Genomic DNA, 11,607 nt, shown 5'->3' on the forward strand with positions numbered 1-11,607 from the left:
ACGGCGTACAGTACTGGGGATCAAACTCAGGACCGTTTGCTTGTCAGGCAGGCACTTATGCTGTTGAGCTATCTCCCCAGCCCTAAGTTTATTTATTTTTAATATTTATTGATTTATTTTGTGTGTGTGTGGCCAGCTCAACCCACCTGGGGGCGGGGCTGGCTGGCATGTGGTGCTGGGGGATTGAACCGCGGCTCCTGTGCTTTGCTTAGCTTAGCTTGTTCTAAGTAGGTGCTTTAGACCACTGAGCCATCTCACCAGCCCCAAGTTTATTTTTGTAACAATAATTTTCTCACATTTTTTTCCTTTTTTTTTTTTTTTTTGTTGTTTTGAGACAGGGTCTTGCTATGTAGTTCCTTTTTTTATAAAATTGTTTCTACATGAACTTTTACCAATTTCTGTTTTTATGATTTTTTTTTTTTTTTTTGGTGGTACTGGGGATTGAGCTCTGGACCTCACCCTAGCCCCTTGTTTTTATAATTTAATTGTAAATGTTTAGTGTTTAACTTTGAGTTTTTCCATCTACTGCAAAATATGATTTTCATTTGAATAATTCCATGTTTTCAAAGTGTTATTTTTATTGATGCATGAAATAATCTGTCTTTATAGGGCATCATGTTTTGATACATGCATACATTATATGATGTTCAAATCAAGGTAAATCTGACTCAAACATTTTCTGGGGGAGATGAAAGCATTTTCTTAAAATGTACAGTATAATATTTTCACCTGCAGTCACCCCCATGGGCAGTAGAACTTTAGAACTTATTTCTTCTATCCCTGCATTTTAATGCTCTTTCCAGGATAAATAATTATATACCCAGTTATATCCCGACCTGCAGTTTAAAGATGACATGCACAGCGTTCCCTGGAAGGTCAAAGTGCTGTTACTTTTGATGCTAGAAATTGACTGTTGGGTCTCATGTCTGTCCAGTCTTTCTGTTCTGTGCCTGCCTGGTAATTTCCAGGCTTTTTAAGGGTTATTTCCAACGCTTAATACTACTGAGTAGTGTTTAAGCAAAATCTCTTGTGAGTAGTTAGAGATGATTTAAGATATTTGAGAAGGTACAGCTCGAGAAATGACTGGATGGCATGATACATTTTCCTAGAAGTGGGGAATTTTATGAGAAAGAAGGGATGATCAACTTTGGACTGCTGCTGAGACGTAGAATTATTTAGAAGCAAAGAAATTGATTTTGGGCTGGGGAGATGGCTCAGTAGAATAAGCGCATGCCTGGCAAGTGCAAGGGCCTGAGTTCAATCCCCGGTTCTGGAAAAAAAAAAAAAAGAGAGAGAGAGAGAAAGAAAGAAAAAAGAAATTGATTTTGTCAGTAAGGCTGACCCTAGGAATCCTCACACGTGCGGCTCCCAGGGGTGGAGTGTTGGCAAAACCAGACTGAAAGTTTCTGGTGTGTACCGTGGAGCTGCTGCTGTGACAACTGCCTACAGAAGTTTCATTGTTAATAGTGTCATTGATGAAAGACGGGAGCTCGAGAGAGGGCCTTTAGAAGATGGGTGATTTACACGACATTTACAGGTGGCTGGAAACCAGCCAGTGGAAGAGAGATTGCTGATGTTGAGAACAGATGACTAGAAGGGTAAAGGTTAAAGGTCTGAGGAGGCAGGAAGAGGGGTGACATCATCCACCTGGGTGTGGAAGCCACTAAAGAAAATGGAAAAAGCTAGGGAAGGAGCCAGGGAGGCTGGCATGAATGGAGACTGTAGTAGAGCAGGAATCACAGTGGATGCCACCACACCCACCTCAAGTTTTCTGCATTTTGAAAAAAAATGTGTTTAGTACAGGGTCTCACTAATAGATTGGACTCATTGTGATCCTCTTGTTTACAATCTCCAAGCATTGGGATTACAGGCGCACACCACCTTGCCCATTATCAATCATTGTCTCTGCATGCCCCGGGGGCAGGGCTGGCATGGCAGGCCCAGGGATCGAAGCCCCAGTCCCTGCATCTGCAGGTTTTCTGAATTTTTAAATAGAAGTTTTTTATAAAATTTTCTCTGTATGAAATTTGCCTGTTGGTGATTTCTGTTTTTATGATTTAATTGTAAATGCTTGGACAATATCCTAGGGCAAACAGGAAGGAGAGAACATACATTTATTTGATTGGGTAGCTAAATGATATTTCTAAAGGATATATAGGGGACTAGTGACATCGTCTGCTATTAGGGAAGAAAGTGGGAAAAGGAGTAACAGGAAGGTCTCGAACTCTTACACCTTGTAATTTTTTTTTTTATTATTATTACCTTGTAAATTTGGAACCATGTGATTAATACCTGTTTTTGAATACCTTCAACAGTAGAAATGGAGAAAATACTCCGAAGCGTAGAAAAGGTAGCTCTAAAAGCAGTTTAAAGTAAGTGTAAAAGTGAACTATTACTTTTTTTTGGAGAGACAGACAGACAGACACAGAAAATGAGAGTCCTCTCTGCTTGATGTCTGAAGCTTCCAGCCTTGTCTTCTATTAGTTTTGTATGTATGAATTGATGACCTACTTTAGTTAAGCCTTTATTGTATAATTACCTTAAGAAGCATATAGGAGCTGTAGGTGTAACTCAGTGGTAGAGCATTTGCCTAGCATATGGATCTTACTAGTTTAGGGTGAAAAGGATTGAGTAATGGTTTTAGGAGAGAAGGAATTGAAAGAAAAGCATGTGTGTGACTTTAGCATCTATAGTTTTACTAGGTAGCTTATATAATTTGTTTTTTAAATTTTTTTTATTTATTTATGTGTGTGTGTGTGTGTGGCCAGCTCAGCCCACCAGGGGGTGGGGCTGGCTGGCATGTGGTGCTGGGGGATTGAACCGCGGTCCCTGTGCTTTGCTAAGCTTGTTCTAAGTAGGTGCTTTAGACCACTGAGCCATCTCTCCAGCCCCAGCTTATATAATTTGTTTAAGACCGTTTTGAGGACTTGGGACTTAGCTCATTGGAAGGAAAACCGAAACTCTCCAGGTTTTGATACTTTGTCTGTATTTCGCCCTACCCAACCATGATCTTGAGATTTGATTTTGTAACAAAACAGGAGGCCCAAATGATGCAATTGTTGGCCTTCAATATTGTATCAGTAACTGATCAGAGTGTGAGTGAGCCTGCCTTCTTTTTCTCTTTTAGTCTTTCTTTTCTTTGATGGAGGAGAAGGAGGTGGCAGGGGCTTCTGCTTATCTCACTGTAAAGCTGCTGAGCAAGCAATGTCACGTAGGTGCTCTCTTTGATTAATGTGACCTAGAGGGCCATTATATTCAGTGTTGTTTTTGTGGACCTTGCCCACTTCTGGTTTTAGGATTTTTTTTTTTTTTTTTTGAAAGGCTTGAGAGTAAGGCAATAAATGCAATGTGATTCAGATAGAGTGGTATTATGTGTTTGACGGGAAGCAAAATTAAAGTTACAGGTAAATACACTACCTATAGCAGAATATTCCTTTCTTCATTGGTACATTGACAAGCTAGGAACCTGTGAATATCAACCTACCAACTATATGGCTCATTGTCTCTTTGCAGGTTTTTTTTTTTTTTTTTTTTAGCAAGGATGTACAGGGCCTACAGAGTCTCGCTACGCAGATCGTCCTTCTAGTGATCCACCTGTGTTCAGCCTCCCAAGAGCTGGGATTACAGGTGTGTGCCACCACGCCCAGTCTCAGTTGCTGTCTCAGGGTGCCCCTGGGGCGGGGCTGCATGGCACACTGGGGATTGAACTCCGTCCTCTGTGTCTGCCTAAGCAAGCACTTTAATCTGGAGTACTATTTGGCCGGCCCTTCCTTGCACTTCTGATATGAATAATTTGTTATTCCAGTATGGTAGTCAAGTGTTCATGCATCCCACTCCATATTTTATAAATGATTCTGCAGCATGAATTGATTTGTTGTTGATTTAATGTTTTATAACATTTGAGCATTATGCTATCTGTGTTGATTTGTTGTTTTTTCTTTTTCAGAATGGACTGCTGAATTATGAAGTATTTCCGACCCAGTAGTAGAACATCACTCTGCCACTCACTCCTTTATCTCCTACTAGTTATTTAAATTGGACTTTTAATATCCTACCAGCTGCTCTTCAGACACACATGGTGCATTGTTACCATTCCCCGGATTGCATCTTTGAAACACAGGCTCTTAGTAACCTTCAGCAAACAAAGAGGCGGCCTCCCTGGAAGGGTTACCAGGAGGGAGTCATCCTGACTACCCTCTAGCTTTTGCTGGATCTGGATTTGAATTCTACCATGGAGCCTCGCATGGAGTCTTGCCTGGCTCAGGTGTTGCAAAAGGATGTGGGGAAACGACTGCAGGTCGGCCAAGAACTTATAGACTACTTCTCAGATAAACAGAAGTCTGCAGACCTTGAGCATGACCAGACCATGTTAGATAAGCTTGTGGATGGACTCGCTACCTCTTGGGTGAACTCTAGCAATTATAAGGTAAGCTGTGCTTTAGGCACTTTTGAAAGGTGGCTGTGCTGCCTTGCTGGGTCAAAATTGGCTCTTAAAAAGGGTCCTGTGTGAGCAGTCAACATGATTCCTTGGCTTTAATGAGATGCTTGTGGTTTTGGAGACTTTCTGAGTTTTCTGATTGGAAATAAAACAGTCCTTATCCCTAAGCCCTTTGAGTGAAGGCCAATGAAAAGATAGAGGTTTTATGTTGGAAGTGTACAAACACATTTGAATTTGAATCTATAGTGTGTCTTATAGTACATGGGTCATAAGATATTGGTGACTAACCCTTCATTAATAATGACAGTCCCCACTGATTTTATTTATTTTTTTTAAAGGAAGCACATTGACAAAAGGATGTAGAGCTTTGTACCTTCAGGTCACTGTTTTGAAGCCTGCTAGGTGACTGACTAGAAATGGTCTATGATGGGTGGATATGCTTGCCTGGCAAGCGCAAGGGTCTGAGTTCAATCCCCAGTTCCTCCAAAAATAAATAAATAAATAAATAAAAGCAAAAACAAAAAAACCCAAAACCTTCATCTGAGACCTGAGGGTGACATAGAGGCTCTCCTTCGGTTTAAAGGTAAACTTTCTTCCTGTGTCCTTGATGGGGAATGAAGGGGAAGATAGGGCGTGGGGGTGCCATGTAATGGCCCAAATGAGCCGCACAGGTTGGCCATTTTACCATTTGCTGTGATTTGATCTAAAATGTCTCCTCCAAGGCTCATGTGTCCAGAGGTGTGGTTCTTAAGAGGTGCTGGATGGATCACGGGCATACTGAACTCATCAATGGCTTAATTCACTGATGTGTCCATAGTTAAATGTACTATTAGAAGGTGGTACCTGGTTGAACAAGTTGCATCACTGGGGATGTGACTCAGAATGGTGTATTCTTATCTCTGGTCCCTTCCTTTTGCTCTGAGTCTTCTTCCCTTCTCTTTCCCTGCTTCCAAGCACCATGAGGTAAGGGGCTTTGCTGTGCTGTGCATTCCTGCCATGATGTTACTGCTTTGGAGAGTCTTTCACCACAGACTGAAATCTCTAAAATCATAAACCACGTAAGCCAATAAACCTCTTTTCTGTTAATTTGCAGGCATTAGGTATTTTGTTTCAGTAACAGGAAAGCCATGAACTATTCCAAAGACTTAGCATTATGAATGAAAGCTAGATGAATGTTGAAATGCTAATGAGTCTCTTCCTCTCTGTCCCCTCTCTGTTACCCTCCTCTCCCCAGCTCTTTTCATTTTGCTGAGAGAGTAGCTTCTGCAGATGGAGTTAGGTGGAAAGAAGAGTGGGAGGCCCTGTGAACACTGTAAGAGGGACTGACAGAAGTAGAATCTTTTGTGATTTTGAAGACTGAGTTCAGTCTTCTGAGATTGTTTTGGACTTTTTATTTTTTATTTTGTTTTTTTGAGACAAGGTCTCACTATGTAGTTCAGGCTCATCTTCTGTTGAACTCACTGTGTAACCCAGGCTGGCTTAGAACTCATGGTGATTTTCTTTTCTTAGCCTTCTGAGTGCTGGAATCACAGATGTGTATGACCTCAACTGGCAGTTTTGGATTTAGAATCCGGCACTTAGAGGATTTCTTCATTGCCTCTAGCATAGACTCTGTTTTCCAAATACATGAAACCTCAGTCTCATTTAAGAGCTATGAGGTTTTATTGTTGTTAAGGGTCCCTAGGACCTAGGGTCCTAATATTTTGCTTATAATTAGATTAAAAGTTTACCATATTTGTGTTTGAAAGCTGAGCTCCAATTCAATGAATCCAAAGATTTATTCAACTATGTATTCATTTTGTTGGAGTAGAGTACTTATGGGTGTGGTGTTGATGATCAATGTTGGGAGTGTAAGATGTCACAGAGAGTCCATTCATTACATTTTTGAGGGCTATGAAGTCACCTTTCCAGTGTTTAAGTCACAGCTTCACTATTTTTATGTGTGTATATTAAGATGCTTTTGGCTAAGAGTAACTGAAACCAGATTCAACTAACTTAAAATTACTGTAAAGAAGTTCAGTATCTCAGATAAATTGAGTAGTAGCTGAGGGAATTTTTAAGGAAGAAGAGTGTCTCATTGTGTCTTAAAAACTTGTATCTTCTGCTTGGGAGGAAATCTTTCTCAGAGCTTCCCAACAGTCCTTTTGTGCATCACTCTGGCCAGATGGCTGTGTGCCCACTGCAGCACCACTGGAGGATGGAATGAATGTCCATGATGGCTTTTTTTTTTTTTTTAATTTTATTTTTATTTGTGTGTGTGTGTGTGTGTGTGGCCAGCTCAGCCCACCAGGGGGCGGGGCTGGCTGGCTTGTGGTGCTGGGGGATTGAACCGCGGTCCCTGTGCTTTGCTAAGCTTGTTCTAAGTAGGTGCTTTAGACCACTGAGCCATCTCACCAGCCCCCATGATGGCTTTTGATTGTACCGCTTGACCTATTGGTCTTAAGAAGGAAGACAGCCTTCCCTGTGTGGGTGTTTGACCTGGTAAAGGATAGGTTTGGGAATAGAACTGAGGTAATATGGATGCTAATCAATAATCTGTACAGTCTGCCTCACTGTTGAGCTTTTCTGACATCTCCAGGCCTCAGTTTCCTCATGTGTAATGTTGGGATAATTAATTGAATTATTATGATGAAAAAGTAAGAAAATGGGTTTAAAGTTACCACAAATCAGCCACTTACTAAGTATTTACATATTAGTGTTGTTATCAACCTATGGCTCCTGCCTCAAGGAGCGCATGGTTAGTGGGGGTGGGGCTGCTAATGAGCAGATGGTTGCAGTACATACAGGTGTAGTGCATGCAGTAATGGGAATACGTGGCCTTCTGTGGGAAGGCAGAAGAAGGAGTGACACTGTCCAGAGGAACTCAGGGCCTTGAAGTTCGTGAAATATATATATATTTCTTTTTATATGTACATATCTATGTATATATATATTTCTTTTTTTGCAAAGTATCATTTATAAAGTCATAAAGGAATGAAAGATTCAGATTTATCCCTCTGAGATATAATTCTAAAGGAAAGACTTTAATGCCAAGTCAAGTCAGGCAGCATGCTTTGCTACCAGCTCATAACCACGGACAGTTCAGTTAGCCTGTTTGTACAGTGCAGAGTTAGATGAGGGTATGGTTTATGAGCTGTCAAGCTGTACATCTTCTATGACTTTATTATTTTTATTACTATTTTTAATGTATTTAGTATAGGATATACAGGGTCTCATTACACAGATTGGTCTTGTAGTGATTCTCCTGTTTGCAGCCTCCTAAGCGCTGGGATCACAGGCATGCACCACCCCGCACAGTCTCAGTGGCTGTCTCAGCATGTCCCAGGGGTGGGGCTGGCACGGCCCGGGATCAAACCCTGGTCCCTGAGCCTGCCTAAGCAGGCACTTTAATTCATTGAGCTATCTGGCTGGCCCCATCTTATATGACTTTAACGCAGATGGTTTTTCAGTCAAAAGGCTATATGTTGTGATTCTAATCTTACATGGTGCTGAGCAGGCTCATGTTTGTAAGCTTTCGCAGTCTGGAGAAAAGTACCTTGTTACAGCTGAAGTCCAGGACTTGGAGCATGGTGGATACTCCACAAATACTGGTTACATGAGTGATTTCAGGAACTTGGCAAGTATTACTGGTTGTTTTATTAAAATTGGAAGCTTATTTTAGGCTCCTCTTTTTCTTAATCATAGATTAAGATTTCTTATTCAGAATCTGAGGCACTTGTTAGGTGTTCTTTGACAGTTTTAAAATAGTATGAACAGAAGGTATTAGCTTTGTGCTAACCAAACTTTGGAGTTCAGCTTCTTGATTTTTTTATTAATTGATGAGAAACATGGAGTAATTTTGGCTTTATAAAACAATAGTGTTCTTGTTGTATTCTTTAGAAGGGAAATGAATGCTAGCCCATTGTCTTATACTTGACTAGAGCTTGAATAACTTTACATCTGAGTATTTCTTAATATGACAGACATATTTATAAGTTATATTACCTGTAGTTTATTAGCTGTCACCCATTGCTTACTTGCTGTGCTAGGCGTTTTATCTGTCTTACCTCATTTAGTCTGTGTAATACCCCTGCAGGGCAGATGGTGCTATCCTGATTTTATTCAAGAGGTAACCAACGTGCAGAAATATGTGGTAATTTCTGCTAGTGGTTACCGAACTGGTATTTCAATGTAGATCTCTCTGATTTCCTAGCCAGTGCTTGCTTCATAAGATCAGGGGTCAGCAGATTTTTTCTTAAAGGCAAAGTAGGTAAATATTTTAGGCTTGTGAGTCATATGATTTTCTTGCAAATAGTCAGCTTCCTTGGGTCATTGTGTCACAAAAGTAGCCACACATAATACGGAAGTGAATGGGTGAGGCTGTGTTCCAATAAAACTTTATTTGCAGAAACTTGGGCCCTGGACTAGAATATCACACACTTTCTCTATGTCATGGCAATAAACAATAGTGCTTCATCTGGAGGAAAAGGAATAAGGATTGTAATCTGCATGTAATTTGGGAATGGGGGGGACAATTTAGATTAGAGAGCACCTTGTTTTTATATCAAGAAAACTTACCTCCCTAAGTTCTGTCATTCAGACTCATTATGGTCATTTTGAATTCAGTTGGTCTGTTACTGATCACCTGTGTTGAGTTGGCCTTGGCCTTTCTTGCCTGGTATAAGCATTTGGAGGGTTGAGTAAATAGTAATTTAAACATTTGTTCACCCAGAACACCACCAGGGTCACACTGGTAATTGAAGGACTTGGGAAGCCTTCCTCATTGCAACACCTAAAGCTAACAAGTGCTTACTGTATGCCAGACGCTGCACCAGGAGATGGGCATACAGCGTACATGGTCCCTGGACTGACATCTTGTGACTGCTGCCAGGCTGTCTGGATCTGTCCAGTCTGCTCTGTGCCAACTTCATCCTAGTATACTTTTGTCTCTGCTCTCTTCCTTGTATTTGAAATTTGAGGTCTGTGGCTTCTCTGTCAGCCTGGAGCTTCCTCTGTCTCTACCCTAAAGTATTTTGTGATCTGACTGAAGGGGCAGTTAGGGCATAGGAGAGGCCAGTGCACAGTTGCACAGTGTATGATAGGAAATAATTCAGAATGAATTGTTCCATGGGAAAGTGTGTACATGCCATAGTGTGAAGATGTGCAAAACGTTAGTGTGTGCTTAGTTGGAGAGCCTTTGATGGGACAGTGGAGTAAGGAGTCAAAAGGAGTAAGTTGCATTAAGCCATGAGCAGCCTCTCTTCCCTTCTGGCATCAGTGTCCCAGTAGACTGTAACAGGGTCAGTCTCTCCTACGCTGCTTTTCAGAGCACAGTGTTGCCCCTGGATCAAGTGCATTGATGGGCAGGGAGGATCCTGTGATGACAGATAAGGGAGTGTCCTCTCACTTCTCTGGCCTTCCTTCCTACCTTGGTTTTCATTGAGGTTTTATCCTCCCACCCTGCTGTGTCATCGAGAGCCAGAAAAGATTAGTGGATTCCAATTAAGTGACCTGTGTTTCCTTTTCTGGCAGTCTTCTGGATGCTTGCACCAAGTAACATCTTTTGGATATGGTCCACTCTTCCCAGTGTTGTCTTATTGACTGTCAGGGGTCCATTTTCTCTGGTGTCTTTGAAAAAGACAGGTTCCTCTGTTGAAAATAGAAGATCCACAGCAAGCCACACTAAGCAAAAGCAAAACACCTTAAGCCCAGCTATTTCAAGAAAATTCATGTGGATGGTTAGATAAAAACGGCATCCTTGGTATAAGTAATTAATGGTGTATGTTTCTGTTGATATGCAAGAGCAACAAATTACATTGGAAGTGATTTAGATTTGAGTCTGAACCATCAGGATTCTCATTCTGGCTCTGCCATTTAGACTCTGAGTGTGTAGACCTTTCTCTTTCTGAACATATTTCCTCATATGGGAAATGGATCTCACGATATCTTCTGCATAGCTGTCTTGAGGATTTCCTCAGCCCATGTATATGGTATGCCAGCAGAATACCGTGTGTGTAGCATATGGTCAGTAAAAGGAAGCTGATTAAGACATTAAATAGTGGGCTGGTGATGTACCTCAGTGGAACAAGCACCTGCTTGGCAAGTGCAAGGCCCTGAGTTCAATTCCTGGTACCAAAAAGAAGGGGGAAAAAAAAGACATTACATAGTTATTGGGTCAAATGTTAGTAACATCTGTAGAAAGGTAACTTTTATGGGACCAGGTTGAATGTCTTTTTGTAGCTTTGACAGTTAGCTAATCTGTGCCCTGGGATGCAGGCCTCATATCTTTCATAATAAGATGTAAATCCTTGAGTTGTACAGTGTTGGTAGTAAAGTTCCTGATCTGAGCAGCAGCTGGCGAGGAATTCTGTGAAGGGTGAGTTCAAATTATACATGAACCCACTGATGGTGAATCTGTTCTAGGAGAATCTTACTTTTTTTTTTTTTTTGAACATAAATTTATCATTGCATTGTTGAAACTGTACTTCTGATTGGATTTGAAAGTGTCTCATTGCTATCTGTTTATCAATAAAACTTTGAAAAAAATAAATTTATCATTGCATTGTTTTAGAAAACTAAAATTTAAGTAGAGATGCAGATAATAGAAGAAACCATGAATTGAATGTCAAAGGAAATGAAAACAAACAGCTAGAATGAGGACACGGGGCTAGCCACGAGACTGATGAATACTCATGGCTCCTTTTACTAATAACTGATGTTTACTGAGTGCTCGCATTTCAGACACTTAGGCACTTTGCAGGCATTGCCTCATTTAATCATGGTGTAGGTGCTCTGTGGTCAGCCCTGTGATTATCCCATTCTTCACGTCGGGAAACTGCCCATGAGAAACAAAGATACTTGCCCCAGGTTATATGACTAGAGAGTGTCTGGGGCAGGATTTTGATTTGGAGTCTACCTCTGAACAATGTGCAGGACTTTATAATGGTGCAGTAGTATTACTAGCGCCATTATTGGGCATAAAGGAAAAGATGTAAGGCTATAGTCCACAGTTAATGATTACTTAGAGACTGCATCCTCAGAAGGAGGGAAGCATCTCATTTTGTACTCAAATAAATACAATAAAACATACAGAAGGTAAGATCATTGTATTTGAAATAATTCTTTTTTTTTCTTCAAAGTTTTATTGATAAACAGATAGCAATGAGACAGTTTCAAATCAAATCGGAAGT

The 11,607-nt window shown here is 40.8% G+C and overlaps 1 protein-coding gene across 19 annotated transcripts in view; it reads left to right on the top strand.

The window, feature by feature from the left end:
- The window catches only part of Clasp1 (cytoplasmic linker associated protein 1), a 264,734-nt gene that overhangs the window by 27,201 nt on the left and 225,926 nt on the right, over positions 1 to 11,607 (top strand). For all 19 annotated transcript variants that reach the window (XM_023709745.1, XM_023709750.1, XM_023709751.1 and 16 more), the window contains exon 2: positions 3,947 to 4,426. In XM_023709745.1, coding sequence (XP_023565513.1) covers positions 4,232 to 4,426 — 195 coding nt within the window. In that variant the 5' untranslated portion in view covers positions 3,947 to 4,231. The remainder of the gene's footprint in view (positions 1 to 3,946; positions 4,427 to 11,607) is intronic.

The sequence above is a fragment of the Octodon degus genome, unplaced genomic scaffold, assembly GCF_000260255.1.
Source record: "Octodon degus isolate 3935 unplaced genomic scaffold, OctDeg1.0 scaffold00014, whole genome shotgun sequence".
Taxonomy (NCBI): Eukaryota; Metazoa; Chordata; class Mammalia; order Rodentia; family Octodontidae; genus Octodon; species Octodon degus.